The following is a 20,087-nucleotide window of genomic DNA, read 5'->3' as shown; positions in this document are numbered from 1 at the left end:
GGGCAAAGGAAAATCAGCTGTAACCAGAGAGAAGGATCCAATGTAGTACTGTCTGGCCAGTCAAAGGACCAAATAAGACTATTCGATGTATGTGTGGGCAAAGGAAAATCAGCTGTAACCAGAGAGAAGGATCCAATGTAGTACTGTGTGGCCAGTCAAAGGACCAAATAAGACTATTCGATGTATGTGTGGGCAAAGGAAAATCAGCTGTAACCAGAGAGAAGGATCCAATGTAGTACTGTCTGGCCAGTCAAAGGACCAAATAAGACTATTCGATGTATGTGTGGGCAAAGGAAAATCAGCTGTAACCAGAGAGAAGGATCCAATGTAGTACTGTCTGGCCAGTCAAAGGACCAAATAAGACTATTCGATGTATGTGTAAGCAAAGGAAAATCAGCTGTAACCAGAGAGAAGGATCCAATGTAATACTGTCTGGCCAGTCAAAGGACCAAATAACTCTCTAGAGGTAGTATCTCAACGGGAATGGGTTCTGATAGTGCACAGCTCATGAAGGATTAAGATTCTCTCTTAGAGCTTTGCATTCTTTTTCTACTTTGGGATCTTTTACTGTGCAAATCTCACATATCTGTGATCTAATCAGCAAATGTCATAACATGGCATTGCTTCATTGGGTTATGAGGTAGAAGGGCCAGGTGGTAGTCTGGATCCTTATGTTCCTCCACTCGCTGAAGTAAGCATTAGTAGGAAACATATTTCTTATATCAATGGCATGGCATATCGTATGGTACCTTTTAATGATAGATTGCATTTGACTGGGTGTGCATTGTTTGCCTATAGGCTCTGCCATTAGCTCATCCCATAGTTTCCCTTGTGATGTTAATTCAAGTGCTAGTATGTAAGCTACCGAAATGAGTCGCTTAACTGATAACACACATTGATTACATGTAAATCAGCTGTTAAATATGAACAAATAGGAATACTGTAGCCATGTTTGACATACGAAATAATGTTTCATTAAAAGAGAAGGAAGAGAAAGAGAGATGAGATGGCAGAGGGAGGTGTGGAGAAAGAACACTACTCGGATGAGGTATCTCACTTTCATTTATCAAGAGAGCTTAATTGGAAAAATATCCAAATTAGTTACTTAAAGTATGTTCTGATTCTAGCCATGGATTCTGAGTTAATTTTTTCTTTAGATCTTATAATTAACCTTCAAAGAGGAGTTTTGTAAATAGAGGATATGCAAAGTGGGCAACCAAAGAAAGGGTTTTTGAGATTAATAAAGTGGGGATTACTTTTCTGGAAATATTCTTGTTTGCAAACTCTAAATAGGTGTGATTTTTATGTTAATAGAAGAAAAGTTTGCAGGCCATTGAGATCTAAATCTTATTTTAGAGTATTTGACTTGTTTTTATAAGCTACTTCAAATAAGACTTATGAGGCTATTGCAAGTGTTCACCTATGGTTGAGACAGTGTTACATGCTGAGAAGCATTCCTTCATTTCCTCCCCTATTATAGGTCCTTTGATGGATATTAATAGGAATGATAGAGTGATTGTACAAGTGGAAGCCAAGATACAGAGTGATGCTTTGATTTCTTTTTCTAGGAGGACCTCTGGTTCTGCCTGTAATACAGGCTTCAATAAGCCTCTTAATTTACTGGCTCCAAGGGCTTCATTTTGCAACAGTAGTAGGTCATCAGGATTCTGCAATAGTGGATGTGACACCAAAATTTCAATAGGATTTGCAGACATTATAGGAAATCAGTATGTTGATCTAGACAATCTGACTAGACCAGGTGACCCAGCAAATACTGCCACCAATGAGCTTGCACCAGGCTTAACATCAGTAACTGACGAGCCACTTCTTTGAATCTTGCGATTCTGTCTACAATGGGAAAACTTTCCTTCGTGACTGCCTGCATTTCAAGATATACTAAATCTTGCTTGGGTTTCTAAAAGGATTTCTCCAAGTTTTGCCGTGAGCTGGGGGATATTGGCAAAAACCAAGAAGCATGATCAATAATGGAAATAAAATATCTTTTTGTGCAGAATGAGACTTTGAGAATTCCTTGAAGACAGATAACAAGCTTACCTGGCAAGACAGGATGAAGGCTTACAAGCATCAACATGAAAAATCTGGAGAGTAAAGTTTCACTGCCATAGCCAGAGAATGGGGAAGAAAAAGTCTGTCTCCGACCATGGCTATAATCAATGTGAGTGAGCAGGGGGTGGAACTTCCCATGCTACCACTGGTGTTGTAGACACTTTGTTAAAAGTCTGTGATTGTGCTAATACCTATAACCCAGTAAAGATTGATTGATTTAATGTTTTCTGGCCTTCATGTTGGATCAAATGATGATTATGTCCATATGATTTGCAGTGTTGACCAAAATTAACTCTAAAAGCTCATACTTATGTCTACTAAAGTAATTTCAACCAATCTCTACATAAAAAAAAAATTGAAGCCATATTTCTTTGCTCAGCTATATATTTATAATTTTTATAGTTTCTCAGACAATAAGTAAATATGATTAAAGGACAAAATTTCTCCAGAAAGTATGCTAATGAAAATATAGTGATAGCAACGTTTTACTTGAGTGGGCACTTGATATATGTAGCATATATATTTCTGGATTTGAGGGAAGGGGCTCACCACTGCTTAGTAAATAATCCTAAAATATGATGATTATGTTCTTATTGATCACCAGTGGTGAGGAAAATTAGTGCTACTGAAGTATATTCAACCTATCTCTAAAAAAAAAAAAAAAACTTTGAAGCACAATTTTCCAAAACATGAAATTCTCAGATAAAAATTGCTACCACCTTTTTTTATCAAATTGATTGATTTTTCTAATTAGAAATGAAAAGATAGGAAATCTTATAGCCTACAATCTGTACATCCATTTATTGAAAAAAATAAAAAATAGTGACCTTTGAAAGTGACTTCTATATACTGATGAAATAATAAATACAAAATAGATAAAAAAGGATAAGAGAATTTCCCATGTAAAACTTTTAGCGCATAGAATTTTCTTTTAAAATAGTTTTTAAATGAAAAAAATTTTATTGAAAAACAAAGAAAGTCGTAGGAGTTTGAAATAAATGAAAAAAACATTGTTTTAATGGGAGTGAGTCATGTCCCTTACCTGTTCTTTAACCGATTCAATGGCTGCCCCGCTCATGCTGAAGACAAGTTACCTACTTATAGGACTGAGGTTTGTATAGCTATAGCATATCACCTTAAAAAAATTTATATTTTGGGCCAAAGCAGGACATGGGGAGAGTTTCCATACACCACTGCAGCAATCTAAGTCAAAGTGAAGGTAGAGCTACCTTCTGAGTGGGCGGGTCATACCTGCCACCTAATAACCAGCTGTGATTACCTCATTAAAAAGCTTAACAACTGTTCCAGCTTTTCCTTAAGTCATAATCCTATTAAAGGTCGAAGATTTGTCTTACATGTAGAAACAAATAAAAACAAATTGGCATTTCTCTGACATTACAAATTTTTCAAAGGATACAGGTAGAAAAAATAAGTTCCTTACTTACCTTTATATCACTGAAAGTCATGATAGGAGATTTCAGAACCCTGATACCAAGAACATCAGATGCTAGCAAGACAAACATAAATCCAACCCAAACAATATTTGTCTGTCGAATGATAAAAGCCACAGCACCTAAAAGCAAAATGTAAATAACAAATGATACATTTTAAACATTCTACGTGTATTTCTAGCACAGGACAAAATAATTTCAGCTTTTATAGGACATGACTGTTGGCTTCAATTAAAACACAAATCACTGCCTTACTCCAGTAAATTACCTTAGTACTTTTAAAGACACTCGCTAAAAGAATTCAAGTAGTAGTCACTTCCTAACATTGACAGTGGTTAGGTAACAAAAATAGCTTTAGTAATTACCATTAATAATCAAGACTGAGCAGCCTGTCCCTGATGTATCATACTCATGTAAGATATGTCATGACAGTACATGGGTTCGATCATCACACCTGACACCAATTATGTCCTACGTTGAGGATAATGAGACATCGAGTTATAGGTTTTTTTCACTTTATTACAAAAGTTTTGTGAATACACTATACACAGCGAGATACTCTTCAGGCGAGCACCATATTGTTATTAGGAGCGCAAGTATGGTACCGACTCCCCTTCTGGGTGAGTAAATGTAATGTTGCTCTGTCAATATGCTGAAACTACTAGAATTTGTGGAAGTCTTCACTATGATGGAAACATACTCTTACCATACGGCTTGAGACACATCACCTATCAGACTTAATACACGTCCCCTATAACAGAGCTCAGTGATCTCGCACAACAATTTATGACAGTCATAATACCCTTAAAAACATCATTAATCTCACTGTATAAAACACATATACATCTACATACTTTTCATACAAGGTTTGGAACATATATATAAAATCTCAAGTTGGATTTTGTTATATAGAAAAGAAATAAAAGTTGTTATGCCAATATCAAACTTTAATGACCTGATTCTCATGACCTCCACATTCATAGCAGGTTTTATGAGAAGCATGGTACTCAATTCTGACATACACTGCCACTCCCCTTTTCCTAGGAATGGCGTCCTATTTCAAAATTATTGGTTTCTTAAAACTTGGAATAAAAAACTCAGACGAGTGCCTTATTTGAGAAACCAAAGTTTCTGAGCATAATAAGATACTGTATACTGTCTGGAAGCAATTATAAGGTTGCCATGCAGTCCACGAATATTACAATATATTAGATAACACTGGTCTATATCTCCAGAGAGAATAAGAATTAAAAGCAATAAAAACATCCCATCATACTTGAAAACCAACTTAAAAATAATGATGAAAAACAATATGTACATGAATATATATACAGCAATTCGTGCACCTCATAGACCAAAGATAAAATATCGAATAACATTGGTCAACATGGTAGAGCCAACACACCATGCAAGGTTAAGTACCCTCTAAGATAGCCACTGCAAGTAAAGGGAAGACAGTAACGATGGTTTTGAAAATTAATACCATCGAGGAAAATAAAGACAGATAGGGAATGGCAACCTCTTGTTCATCAAGACATTTATGGCTCTTCTGTCAAATCTGCTCAACTCACTATTTTAAAAAAAACAAGAGGGAGAGAGAACAGATAGACTAGTGTGCCTGAGTGTATCCTCAAGCAAAAAAAACCTTTAATCCAAGACATTGGAAAACATGGTAGAGGCTATGGCAATACCCAAGACTAGAGAACAACGGTTTGATTTTGGAGCGTCCTCCTACAAGAGCTGCTTACCATAGGTAATGTGTTTCTTAGACTTCTTCCTCGGACCATACTCAGCCTACTGCAAAGAAGTCCGTGACCTACACTCGTCACAGTGGCATGACTGCGAGCAGACCGACTCATAAACCTGCAGCAATTTCTGCTAGACTTATCTTTATCTTTTGAAAGGATTAAGTAGGAAAGATTAAATTAATCAAGTCGACATAGAGAATACGGCAGGACTACTTGGCGGCTGAAGTTAAAGTGGCTGCTCAGTGGATTGTCAGTTGGGTAAGACTTACCTGCCACCAAACAGCAACTACTACCAGCTCATTATAAATTCTAATATTAGAGTTCTTTAATATTCCCATTATAGGACAATAGTTTGTATTCGCTTAAGAACAAATGAACATCAGGGGTTTCATAAAAATAAAAAGTTTGGTACTATGAAGTTTGAAGCTCTATAAAGCTCTATAACCTTCATAGAAAAAGTATGAATTTTCAAAATATGTTATTTTGATAATAAAATAAATTTTTGAATATACTTACCCGGTGATTATAATAGCTGCAACTCTGTTGCTCGACAGAAAACTCTAAGGTAAAATTCGCCAGCGATCGCTACACAGGTTGCGGGTGTGCCCAACAGCGCCATCTGTCGTCCAGATACCCAGTACTCAATGTAAACAAAGAACTCAATTTTCTCCTCGTCCCACTGCGTCTCTATTGGGGAGGAAGGGAGGGTCCTTTAATTTATAATCACTGGGTAAGTATATTCAAAAATTTATTTTATTATCAAAATAACATTTTTCAATATTTAACTTAGCCGGTGATTATAATAGCTGATTCACACCCAGGGGGGTGGGTAGAGACCAGCAAAATATGTTTACATTATTATGAGCTAAGAATTTTTATTTCATTTTAGAAGTTATCAAAATAACAAAAACAAAATAAATAGGTACCTGGTAAGGAAGTCGACTTGAACAATTACTCTGCCTTTTTAAGTACGTCTTCCTTACGGAGCCTCGCGATCCTCTTAGGATGCTGATCGACCCCTAGGATCTGAAGTATCAAGGGTTGCAACCCATACAACAGGACCTCATCAAAACCCCTAATCTAGGCGCTCTCAAGAAATGACTTTGACCACCCGCCAAATCAACCAGGATGCGAAAGGCTTCTTAGCCTTCCGGACAACCCAAAAAACAACAATAAAAACATTTCAAGAGAAAGATTAAAAGGGTATGAAATTAGGGAATTGTAGTGGTTGAGCCCTCACCCACTACTACACTCGCTGCTACGAATGGTCCCAGTGTGTAGCAGTTCTTGTAAAGAGACTGGACATCTTTCAAGTAAAATGACGCGAACACTGACTTGCTTCTCCAATAGGTTGCGTCCATTATACTTTGCAAAGATATATTTTGCTTAAAGGCCACGGAAGTTGTTACAGCTCTAACTTCGTGCGTCTTCACCTTAAGCAAAGTTCGGTCTTCCTCACTCAGATGTGAATGAGCTTCTCGTATTAACAATCTGATAAAGTCTGACCAAGCATTCTTTGACAAAGGCAAGGATGGTTTCTTAACTGAACACCATAAAGTTTCAGATTGGCCTTGTAAAGGTTTAGTACGCTTTAAATAGAACTTAAGAGCTCTAACAGGGCATAAGACTCTTTCTAGTTCATTGCCTACGATCTCCGATAAGCTGGGGATATCGAAAGATTTAGGCCAAGGCCGAGAAGGCAGCTCATTTTTGGCTAGAAAACCAAGTTGTAGCAAACAAGTGGCTTTTTCTGACGAAAATCCTATGTTCTTGCTGAAGGCATGAATCTCACTGACTCTTTTAGCCGGGGCTAAGCATACCAGGAAAAGAGTCTTAAGAGTGAGATCTTTCAGGGAGGCTGATTGTAACGGCTCCAACCTGTCTGACATGAAGAATCTTAGTACCACGTCTAAATTCCATCCAGGGGTAGCCAAACGACGCTCCTTGGTGGTCTCAAAAGACTTAAGGAGGTCTTGCAGATCTTTATGTTTGGAAAGATCTAAGCCTCTATGCCGGAAGACCGATGCCAACATGCTTCTGTAGCCCTTGATAGTGGGAGCTGAAAGGGATCGTCCTTTTCTCAGGTATAAGAGAAAAAACAGCTATTTGAGCTACAGAGGTACTGGTCGAGGATACAGAAACTGACTTGCACCAGTCTCGGAAGACTTCCCGCTTCGATTGGTAGACTCTAATGGAAGAAGCTCTTCTTGCTCTAGCAATTGCACTGGCTGCTTCCTTCGAAAAGCCTCTAGCTCTCGAGAGTCTTTCGATAGTCTGAAGGCAGTCAGACGAAGAGCGTGGAGGCTTTGGAGTACCTTCTTTACGTGTGGCTGACGTAGGTCTACCCTTAGAGGAAGACTACTGGGAACGTCTACTAACCATCGAAGTATCTCGGTGAACCATTCTCTCGCGGGCCAGAGGGAAGCAACTAACGTCAACCTTGTCCCTTCGTGAGAGGCGAACTTCTGCAGTACCTTGTTGACAATTTTGAACGGTGGGAATGCGTAGAGATCCAGATGTGACCAATCTAGGAGGAAAGCATCTATATGTATTGCTGCTGGGTCCGGGACTGGAGAGCAATAGATTGGAAGCCTCTTGGTCAGCGAGGTTGCAAAGAGATCTATGGATGGTTTACCCCAAGTGGCCCAAAGTCTCTTGCACACATCCTTGTGGAGGGTCCATTCGGTTGGAATTACTTGCCCTTTCCGACTGAGACAATCTGCTATGACGTTCAAGTCGCCTTGGATGAACCTCGTTACTAGGGAGATGTCTTGACCTTTTGACCATATGAGCAGGTCCCTTGTGATCTCGTACAACGTCAATGAGTGGGTACCTCCTTGTTTGGAGATGTACGCCAAGGCCGTGGTGATGTCCGAGTTAACTTCCACCACTTTGCCTCGAAGGAGAGACTTGAAGCTTTTCAAGGCCAGATGTACTGCCAACAGCTCCTTGCAGTTGATATGCATGCTCCTCTGACTCGAGTTCCACAGTCCTGAGCATTCCCGACCATCTAGTGTCACGCCCCAGCCCACGTCCGATGTGTCCGAGAAGAGAACGTGGTTGGGAGTCTGAACAGCCAGGGGAAGACCCTCTCTTAGGTTGATATTGTCCTTCCACCAAGTCAGACAAGACTTTATCTTTTCGGAAACCGGGATCGAGACCGCTTCTAGCGTCTTGTCCTTTTTCCAGTGAAAAGCTAGATGGTATTGAAGAGGACGGAGGAGTAGTCTTCCTAGTGACACAAATTGTTCCACGGATGACAGCGTCCCTACCAGACTCATCCACAGCCTGACTGAGCAGCGTTCCTTCTTCAGCATCTTCTGGATGGATAGCAGGGCTTGATCTATTCTGGGGGCTGATCGTCTTGTTGTTCAGCAACGTCCTCATCAGAGGGTTCCTCATCTGAAAACTGATGAGGAAACGGCAACGGAGTGGGCAACGTCTGGCTCGCTGAGTCCGGTCGCACTGGTGCATGCGTGACGGAGCCGGACGCAATATCATGGAACTGCTGCACAGTCTGTGAACTGTCAACAACCATGGGTGCGCGAGGAAGCACAGCGTCGACCCGAGACTCTCTAGACCGTCTGGGTTGTGCAGTCAACACCCTACCGGGTTGCTGAGGTTGACGCACTGCGTCAAAACAAGTCACCTCTGCTGGTTGTTGAACGTCCTGAACGTCAACAACCACCTCCGAGCGTCGCTTAACGTCAACGTGCGGCTGGCAACCCACACTGGGTCGCATCGGTGGAGGAACCACCTCAACTGGCAGACGCGAGTAGGTTACCTCAGCGTCAACAGGGCGCACAACCGACCGGTTGGAAGGTTGTTGGCCAGAAGGTTCGGTAGCAACCTTCTCTGCATTAAAGTCCTCTATCAAGGATGCCAGCTTGGACTGCATGTCTAGCAGCAAAGCCCATTTAGGGTCTACGGGAGCAGGTGTGGCAACAGATGGGGTTAGCGACTGAGGCGGTACCGTTTACCATCCCTGAAAGCCTTGTTATGTGTGACATAATTGTACAGCAAAACTTCAAAGGCTCGAAAACAGCTGTGAAGTTGACCTGTAAACAACTTGGAGCGTCTCCTGGCCAGGCGCCAGGGAGAGTCTACAAGAATTGAGAAGTCTATCTGGGCAGAGGCATGAACTCCCAAGCCGAGAACTTCTCTCGTGTCATATCAGACTCTCGCTCTATAAACCAGTTTAAAAGAAGGGAAAGCAAAGGCTGTATCCCCCAAACTCCTCCTGGTGAAAAACCAGTCGCCTAGCCAACGTAAAGCTCTCTAGGAGAGCGAGAGAGCACTAGCTTAAAAACAACGGCTTCGAAGTAGCTAGGCCTAGTGTAAGCTCTGACATTTAGGCGAACGAGGAGCAGCAGTTACAAAAAGATCCGGACAAAGATCCTTAAAAAAATCATCATGATTTAATTAAAGTCCATAGGAGGCTAAGCAGCTTTAGGCTCCACTCCATCTGACAGAGTCCTCAAGGGAATATCAGTAGTAGGGAGAACAGCAACTTCCTCATCTACAGGAACCTTGTCCGATAAAAGCTGAGTCTCAAGCAAGGGAGAGACCTACCGTGGTGGCAATGCTTTACAAGCAGAGTCCACACTCACTGGTGCATTAGTAGCGGACCAGAACGCAACGTCATGTAACTGCTTGACAGTCTGTGAACTGTCAACAACTGAACTGTCAACCACAACAGGTGCGTGAGGACGCACAGCGTCCACTCGAGACTGCTTTGACTGCCTAGACTGAGCAGTCAAAACAACTCTAGAATGCGGAGGTTGACGCACAGCGTCAAAACAAGTCAACTCCGATTGTTAGTGAACGTCTTGAACGTCAACAGGAGCATCAGCAAGTGGCCTAACGTCCAAATGCGGCTGAAAAACCACACGAGACCGCATCGAGTGTGGTTCTAAACAACCTGACTAACGTGACTAAGCTACTCCAACGTCAACAGTAAGTACAAAGGAACGTTAGGTTGGCTGAAAGCCAGGATATCGATGAGATAAACGGCTAGACTCAACGGACTAATCGGCAGAATAATCTTCCATAAGGGAGGCAAGCATATACTGCATGTCTTGCCATACAACCCATTAAGGATCAACGGAAATGGTTGTGGTAAGAGACGAGGGTAACGTCTGTGACCGCAACACTTTGCCTACAAAAAAAGACTCTCGGAGTCTGTGTTACGCTTTTGTTAGGCGGCGAGCAGTTATCCGATGACTGCATAGGGTCAGAGCTGTCCTAATGGTTGTAACCAGGACGCTGGACCTGTCCTGAAAGGACTGACTTTCGCTTAAGGGCTTCGAAACCTTGTGACAGGTTTCTTATGCGAAAAGCCTTCGGATGACGAGGAGAAACAACGTCTCTCTCGTCTTATGGTAGGGGAGATCTTGGTAAGATACACTCGATACCATAGAGGGAAAACGTCTGTTCGTTGGTCAAGGCCTCTCGAACCCATAAGTCGTTTGACATTACTTCTCCCCTGGGCTTGGGAGCATGTAAGAGGTCCCGGACTAGGTGAACGACAGGCACGAACAGACGAACCCTCGGACGCAACACTGTAACACTTTGCGCATATCACTTTATCACTTCGATTTTCTGTTTTGCACTTATTTCACTGAAATCGAAACTTTTACTGATTTCTACCTGAAACACGCAATTCTACCCTTCATTAAAAGGTAGTAATTGCGAATTCAGTCGTATAATGCAAGCTCATTAATACCAGCAAAAAACAGAAAACATATTTTAAGATAAAAAAATCAGTGGCTGGGAAAGAGACTAAACACTAGTTCATATAACTACGTTTTCAATCTCTCACCGCACATAGCCTGGGGACGAGAATAAAAAACTAAAACGTTTTGTCCTACCTCCCCGTACAGCGACTAGGGACGAGAGTAACTCGAGAACAACGTTACCCGCTTGAACGGAACGTTTTCTCTCCTCTCTCCCTCCGTCTCTATCTATCTCTCTTTCTCTCTTGATTTCGCACCTAAGAGAAGAGCCCAATTATATTTCGTCAAAAAAACATGTTATTTGACTAAAGGAAAAAACTGAAAGGTTTTTTAATTAAAAAGTTCCTTTAAAATAGAATTTAAAACATTTAAGCTAAGAAAGAATGAACAAAACGTCAGAATCGATTTACTCTTACTGCAAAGTGAAACCGTGATACACTCTCTCTCTATCGTAACGATAGAGCGCATGTTGAACGTCCTGAACGTCAACAACTGCGTAGCATAAATAAACTAAACGTTAGTTCATCTTTGAAAACAGTACGAAGACTATCAAAGAAATTCTTTCATAAAATATTACATTTAAAAAGTTTTAAATCCTTAGCTCTTTAAAAGCTAATTACGATATAAAGGGCTCAACGTTGATTAACTTCGGTTTCCAAGTTAGGACCGCCTACTCTCAGGAAAGGTCTATATAAACAAAACATTAAAATTATTTTTATATGTTTATAATAAATGGAAAGTTAATCGAAGAGGCCTAATAAAGGCGGAGAGATATAAAATATATAGAGGAAAATCTATAACGTGATATAATTACTAAAAGCCTAAACACACTTCCGTCTAAGGGAAGGGTCGGCCATTTAAAAGTGAAAGAAAGTCCATACTCTCTTTGTCACCATAATTTAATCTATCCAAAACGAGTTCAAGATTTAAGATGAAGATAAAACACCTGCACAGCGAAAGCTCAAAACTAGAATAGTGTACTTCACCAATTAGTTGTGAAAACAAATCCAGTTTAGCAACAGCGAATAAGCACGTCTTGTCGGGAGCACGACAGAGAGAAAATTGAGTTTTTTGTTTACATTGAGTACTGGGTATCTGGACGACAGATGGCGCTGTTGGGCACACCCGCAACCTGTGTAGCGATCGCTGGCGAATTTTACCTTAGCGTTTTCTGTCGAGCAACAGAGTTGCAGCTATTATAATCACCGGCTAAGTTAAATATTGAAAAAAGTTGATTTTCAAGTATCATTCCATAAAAAATATATATAACGTTATCTAATTTGAGAGAGAGAGAGAGAGAGAGAGAGAGAGAGAGAGAGAGAGAGAGAGAGAGAGAGAGAGAGAGAGAGAGAGAGAGAGAGAGAATATGTTTATACTGTACCAATATTGTAGTTAAAGAAATTATTAGATATTTTTTCATTGCTGATTTGAAAAAAAATGGAAATTAAAATCATACCCATGATTCCAGCAGCATTTGGAGCGCGATGAAGATGGAGGAGTATCATAATAAACACAACCAAAGTGGACAACACATCTGTGTAATACAAAAATGTGAACCAGTACATCACTGGTAGCATGGATAAATTCACTGCAGATAACATCAGTTTCCAATGATCGACCTGAAAGGTAGAAAAATGTTATTTTGATAATAAAATAAATTTTTGAATATACTTACCCGGTGATTATAATAGCTGCAACTCTGTTGCTCGACAGAAAAACTCTACGGAAAAATTCGCCAGCGATCGCTACACAGGTAGGGGGTGTACTCAACAGCGCCATCTGTCGTTCAGATACCCAGTACTCATTGTAAACAAAGAACTCAATTTTCTCCTCGGTCCACTGCGTCTCTATTGGGGAGGAAGGGAGGGTCCTTTAATTTATAATCACCGGGTAAGTATATTCAAAAATTTATTTTATTATCAAAATAACATTTTTCAATATTTAACTTAGCCGGTGATTATAATAGCTGATTCACACCCAGGGGGGTGGGTAGAGACCAGCAAAATATGTTTACATCATATGAGCTAAGAATTTTTATTTCATTTTAGAAGTTATCAAAATAACAAAAACAAAATAAATAGGTACCTGGTAAGGAAGTCGACTTGAACAATTACTCTGCCTTTTTAAGTACGCCTTCCTTACGGAGCCTCGCGATCCTCTTAGGATGCTGAGCGACCCCTAGGATCTGAAGTATCAAGGGTTGCAACCCATACAACAGGACCTCATCAAAACCTCTAATCTAGGCGCTTCTTAAGAAATGACTTTGACCACCCGCCAAATCAACTAAGATGCGAAAGGCTTCTTAGCCTTCCGGACAACCCAAAAACAACAATAAAAACATTTCAAGAGAAAGATTAAAAAGGTTATGGAATTAGGGAATTGTAGTGGTTGAGCCCTCACCCACTACTGCACTCGCTGCTACGAATGGTCCCAGAGTATAGCAGTTCTCGTAAAGAGACTGGACATCCTTAAGATAAAAAGACGCGAACACTGACTTGCTTCTCCAATAGGTTGCATCCATTATACTTCGCAGAGATCTATTTTGTTTAAAGGCCACGGAAGTTGCGACAGCTCTAACTTCGTGTGTCCTTACCTTCAGCAAAGCTTGGTCTTCCTCATTCAGATGGGAATGAGCTTCTCGTATTAACAGTCTGATAAAATAGGAAAAAGCATTCTTTGACATAGGCAAAGATGGTTTCTTAACTGAACACCATAAAGCTTCAGACGGGCCTCGTAAAGGTTTAGTTCGTTTTAAATAGAACTTAAGAGCTCTTACAGGGCATAAGACTCTTTCTAGTTCATTTCCAACCATATACGATAAGCTTGGAATATCGAACGATTTTGGCCAAGGTCGAGAAGGCAGCTCGTTTTTGGCTAGAAAACCAAGTTGTAGAGAACATGTAGCCGTTTCAGATGAGAATCCGATGTTCTTTCTGAAGGCATGAATCTCACTGACTCTTTTAGCTGTGGCTAAGCATACCAGGAAAAGAGTCTTTAAGGTGAGATCTTTCAGGGAGGCTGATTGTAGCGGCTCGAACCTGTCTGACATAAGGAATCTTAGTACCACGTCTAAATTCCAACCAGGTGTAACCAAACGACGCTCCTTCGTGGTCTCAAAATACTTAAGGAGGTCCTGTAGATCTTTATTGTTGGAAAGATCTAAGCCTCTGTGACGGAAGACTGATGCCAACATGCTTCTGTAACCCTTGATAGTGGGAGCTGAAAGAGATCATTCTTTCCTCAGATATAAGAGGAAGTCAGCTATATGAGTTACAGAGGTACTGGTCGAGGATACAGATACTGACTTGCACCAGTTTCGGAAGATTTCCCACTTCGATTGGTAGACTCTAAGGGTGGATGTTCTCCTTGCTCTAGCAATCGCTCTGGCTGCCTCCTTCGAAAAGCCTCTAGCTCTCGAGAGTCTTTCGATAGTCTGAAGGCAGTCAGACGAAGAGCGTGGAGGCCTTGGTGTACCTTCTTTACGTGTGGCTGACGTAGAAGGTCCACCCTTAGGGGAAGTGTTCTGGGAACGTCTACTAGCCATCGAAGTACCTCGGTGAACCATTCTCTCGCGGGCCAGAGGGGAGCAACTAGCGTCAACCTTGTCCCTTCATGAGAGGCGAACTTCTGCAGTACCTTGTTGACAATCTTGAACGGAGGGAATGCATATAGATCTAGATGTGACCAATCTAGGAGAAAGGCATCTATATGAACTGCTGCTGGGTCCGGGATTGGTGAGCAAAATATTGGGAGCCTCTTGGTCATCGAGGTTGCGAAGAGATCTATGGTTGGCTGGCCCCAGGTGGCCCAAAGTCTCTTGCATACATCCTTGTGGAGGGTCCATTCTGTTGGAATTATTTGTTCCTTCCAACAGAGACAATCTGCCATGACATTCAAGTTGCCTTGGATGAACCTCGTTACTAGTGATATGTTTAGACCTTTTGACCAGGTGAGGAGGTCCCTTGCGATCTCGTACAACGTCAGAGAGTAGGTCCCTCCTTGCTTGGAGATGTACGCCAAAGCCGTGGTGTTGTCCGAGTTCACCTCCACCACTTTGCCTTGAAGGAGAGACCTGAAGCTTTTCCAGGCCAGACGTACTGCCAGTAGCTCCTTGCAGTTGATATGCATTGTCCTTTGACTCGAGTTCCATATTCCCGAGCATTCCCAACCGTCTAATGTCGCACCCCAGCCTACGTCCGATGCGTCCGAGAAGAGAACGTGGTTGGGAGTCTGAACAGCCAGGGGAAGACCCTCTCTTAGGTTGATATTGTCCTTTCACCAAGTCAGACAAGACTTTATCTTTTCGGAAACCGGGATCGAGACCGCTTCTAGCGTCTTGTCCTTTTTCCAGTGAAAAGCTAGATGGAATTGAAGAGGACGGAGGTGTAGCATTCCTAGTGACACAAATTGTTCCACGGATGACAGCGTCCCTACCAGACTCATCCACAGCCTGACTGAGCAGCGTTCCTTCTTCAGCATCTTCTGGATGGATAGCAGGGCTTGATCTATTCTGGGGGCTGATCGTCTTGTTGTTCAGCAACGTCCTCATCAGAGGGTTCCTCATCTGAAAACTGATGAGGAAACGGCAACGGAGTGGGCAACGTCTGGCTCGCTGAGTTCGGTCGCACTGGTGCATGCGTGACGGAGCCGGACGCAATATCATGGAACTGCTGCACAGTCTGTGAACTGTCAACAACCATGGGTGCGCGAGGAAGCACAGCGTCGACCCGAGACTCTCTAGACCGTCTGGGTTGTGCAGTCAACACCCTACCGGGTTGCTGAGGTTGACGCACTGCGTCAAAACAAGTCACCTCTGCTGGTTGTTGAACGTCCTGAACGTCAACAACCACCTCCGAGCGTCGCTTAACGTCAACGTGCGGCTGGCAACCCACACTGGGTCGCATCGGTGGAGGAACCACCTCAACTGGCAGACGCGAGTAGGTTACCTCAGCGTCAACAGGGCGCACAACCGACCGGTTGGAAGGTTGTTGGCCAGAAGGTTCGGTAGCAACCTTCTCCGCATTTAAGTCCTCTATCAAGGACGCAAGCTTGGACTGCATGTCTTGCAGCAAAGCCCATTTAGGGTCTACGGGAGCAGGTGTGGCAACAAACGGGGTTAGCGACTGAGGCGGAACCGTTTACCATCCCTGAAAGCCTTGTTATGCGTGACATAATTGTACAGCAAAACTTCAAAGGCTCGAAAACAGCTGTGAAGTTGACCTGTAAACAACTTGGAGCGTCTCCTGGCTAGGCGCCAGGGAGAGTCTACCAGAATTGAGAAGTCTATCTGGGCAGAGGCATGAACTCCCAAGCCGAGAACTTCTCTCGTGTCATATCAGACTCTCGCTCTATAAACCAGTTTAAAAGAAGGGAAAGCAAAGGCTGTATCCCCCAAACTCCTCCTGGTGAAAAACCAGTCGCCTAGCCAACGTAACGCTCTCTAGGAGAGCGAGAGAGCACTAGCTTAAAAACAACGGCTTCGAAGTAGCTAGGCCTAGTGTAAGCTCTGACGTTTAGGCGAACGAGGAGCAGCAGTTACAAAAAGATCCGGACGAAGATCCTTAAAAAAATCATCATGATTTAATTAAAGTCCATAGGAGGCTAAGCAGCTTTAGGCTCCTCTCCATCTGACAGAGTCCTCAAGGGAATATCAGTAGGAGGGAGAACAGCAACTTCCTCATCTACAGGAACCTTGTCCGATAAAAGCTGAGTCTCAAGCAAGGGAGAGACCTACCGTGGTGGCAATGCTTTACAAGCAGAGTCCACACTCACTGGTGCATTAGTAGCGGACCAGAACGCAACGTCATGTAACTGCTTGACAGTCTGTGAACTGTCAACAACTGAACTGTCAACCACAACAGGTGCGTGAGGACGCACAGCGTCCACTCGAGACTGCTTTGACTGCCTAGACTGAGCAGTCAAAACAACTCTAGAATGCGGAGGTTGACGCACAGCGTCAAAACAAGTCAACTCCGATTGTTAGTGAACGTCTTGAACGTCAACAGGAGCATCAGCAAGTGGCCTAACGTCCAAATGCGGCTGAAAAACCACACGAGACCGCATCGAGTGTGGTTCTAAACAACCTGACTAACGTGACTAAGCTACTCCAACGTCAACAGTAAGTACAAAGGAACGTTAGGTTGGCTGAAAGCCAGGATATCGATGAGATAAACGGCTAGACTCAACGGACTAATCGGTAGCATAGTCTTCCATGAGGGAGGCAAGCATATACTGCATGTCTTGCCATACAACCCATTAAGGATCAACGGAAATGGTTGTGGTAAGAGACGAGGGTAACGTCTGTGACCGCAACACTTTGCCTACAAAAAAAGACTCTCGGAGTCTGTGTTACGCTTTTGTTAGGTGGCGACCAGTTATCCAATGACTGCAAAGGGTCAGAGCTGTCCTAATGGTTGTAACCAGGACGCTGGACCTGTCCTGAAAGGACTGACTTTCGCTTAAGGGCTTCGAAACCTTGTGACAGGTTTCTTATGCGAAAAGCCTTCGGATGACGAGGAGAAACAACGTCTCTCTCGTCTTATGGTAGGGGAGATCTTGGTAAGATACACCCGATACTATAGAGGGAAAAACGTCTGTTCGTTGGTCAAGGCCTCTCGAACCCATAAGTCGTTTGACATTACTTCTCCCCTGGGCTTGGGAGCATGTAAGAGGTCCCGGACTAGGTGAACGACAGGCACGAACAGACGAACCCTCGGACGCAACACTGTAACACTTTGCGCCTCGGACGCAACACTGTAACACTTTGCGCCTCGGACGCAACACTGTAACACTTTGCGCCTCGGACGCAACACTGTAACACTTTGCGCCTCGGACGCAACACTGTAACACTTTGCGCCTCGGACGCAACACTGTAACACTTTGCGCATATCACTTTATCACTTCGATTTTCTGTTTTGCACTTATTTCTACCTGAAACACGCAATTCTACCCTTCATTAAAAGGTAGCAATTGCGAAATCAGTCGTATAATGCAAGCTCATTAATACCAGCAAAAAACAGAAAATATGTTTTAAGATAAAAAAAATCAGTGGCTGGGAAAGAGACTAAACACTAGTTCATATAACTACGTTTTCAATCTCTCACCGCACATAGCCTGGGGACGAGAATAAAAACCTAAAAACGTTTTATCCTTCCTCCCCGTACAGCGACTAGAGACGCGAGTAACACGAGAACAACGTTACCCGCTTGAACGGAACGTTTTCTCTCCTCTCTCTCCCTCCGTCTCTATCTCTCTCTCTCTCTTTCTCTCTTGATTTCGCACCTAAGAGAAGAGCCCAATTATATTTCGTCAAAAAAACATGTTATTTGACTAAAGGAAAAAACTGAAAGGTTTTTCAATAAAAAGTTCCTTTAAATTAGAATTTAAAACATTTAAGCTAAGAAAGAATGAACAAAACGTCAGAATCGATTTACTCTTACTGCAAAGTGAAACCGTGATACACTCTCTCTCTATCGTAACGATAGAGCGCATGTTGAACGTCCTGAACGTCAACAACTGCGTAGCATAAATAAACTAAACGTTAGTTCATCTTTGAAAACTTTCATAAAATATTACATTTAAAAAGTTTTAAATCCTTAGCTCTTTAAAAGCTAATTACGATATAAAGGGCTCAACGTTGATTAACTTCGGTTTCCAAGTTAGGACCGCCTACTCTCAGGAAAGGTCTATATAAACAAAACATTAAAATTTATTTTTATATGTTTATAATAAATGGAAAGTTAATCGAAGAGGCCTAATAAAGGCGGAGAGATATAAAATATATAGAGGAAAATCTATAACGTGATAAGAATTACTAAAAGCCTAAACACACTTCCGTCTAAGGGAAGGGTCGGCCATTTAAAAGTGAAAGAAAGTCCATACTCTCTTTGTCACCATAATTTAATCTATCCAAAACGAGTTCAAGATTTAAGATGAAGATAAAACACCTGCATAGCGAAAGCTCAAAACTAGAATAAAGTACTTCACCAATTAGTTGTGAAAAAACTCCAGTTTAGTAACAGCGAATAAGAGCGTCTTGTCGATAGCTCGACAGAGAGAAAATTGAGTTCTTTGTTTACAATGAGTACTGGGTATCTGAACGACAGATGGCGCTGTTGAGTACACCCCCTACCTGTGTAGCGATCGCTGGCGAATTTTTCCGTAGAGTTTTTCTGTTGAGCAACAGAATTGCAGCTATTATAATCACCGGCTAAGTTAAATATTGAAAAAAAAAGAATTGAAGCTTTGACTAAAAGTTGACTACAGAAGTCTGCTTAATTGTCAGTGAATGACTGATAAATTTTAACAGGAAAATAAACTAACTGAAAAAACTAAAGGCTAAAGAACTTTTTAAGCATCTATACAGAAACCCATTTTTATTACAAACACATATCAGTTACTTTATTCTGTGAAGTAAATATTCCAGTCATACAAGACTACTTAAAGAAAAAAACTAATGTTCTGCAGCATCCTTTATTGAGTTGTACCAGGGTCAATCCAACACAGTTCAAGGATAAAGAGGAAAAACTATCCACATGACCATTAGATTTGTATTAAAAACATAATTTGGTTCACAAAAAAATGACAAATTCGGAGATAATTTGTATTTTCCCTAACTATACAAACCTTAGTTATTTAATAGGGGTTATTACTTTCGGCGTAGCTGAAATGACGAGCCATTAGAATTTTAACGAGGGTTTACTACCCCACCGCTAGTTTTGCCCCCCGCCCCCCCACACACACACACAACTGTGTTTGAGCTCAGGGGGATAGGGCTGGCAGGCAAGTTTGATTAAATAGCCAAGGTTTGTATAGTTAGGAAAAATACAAATTATCTACGAATTTGTCATTTGTTCCGTAACTGAAATACAAACCACTCTATTTAATAGGGGTGACTCACCCATTAGGAAGGGTGGAAAGTCCCGGCCAGTACTGGCTTTTGGCTTTGCCCGGGGACTCAGTATCTGAGTGTGTCAGCACTTAACAATAAGGAGTCCCTGCACCTCGCTAGAACCTTGCTACGCAAGGGCTGCGGCCTACGTAAGCTGTGTGTGAAGGTATAAAGTGTGACTCGTCCTAGGAAGTTG

General features: G+C 42.0%; 1 protein-coding gene across 1 annotated transcript in view; it reads right to left on the bottom strand.

Annotated features, from left to right (window-relative positions):
- Positions 1–20,087, bottom strand: part of Alg10 (alpha-1,2-glucosyltransferase Alg10) — a 46,668-nt gene that overhangs the window by 6,887 nt on the left and 19,694 nt on the right. The window contains exons 3-4 of the mRNA XM_068379011.1: positions 12,458–12,620; positions 3,513–3,640 (exon numbers count right to left, since the gene is read on the bottom strand). Coding sequence (XP_068235112.1) covers positions 3,513–3,640; positions 12,458–12,620 — 291 coding nt within the window. The remainder of the gene's footprint in view (positions 1–3,512; positions 3,641–12,457; positions 12,621–20,087) is intronic.

This window comes from Palaemon carinicauda, chromosome 8 (genome assembly GCF_036898095.1).
Source record: "Palaemon carinicauda isolate YSFRI2023 chromosome 8, ASM3689809v2, whole genome shotgun sequence".
In the NCBI taxonomy this organism is placed as follows: Eukaryota; Metazoa; Arthropoda; class Malacostraca; order Decapoda; family Palaemonidae; genus Palaemon; species Palaemon carinicauda.
The sequence above is the reverse complement of the archived record's forward strand: the minus strand, read 5'-3'. Positions and strand labels throughout refer to the sequence as shown.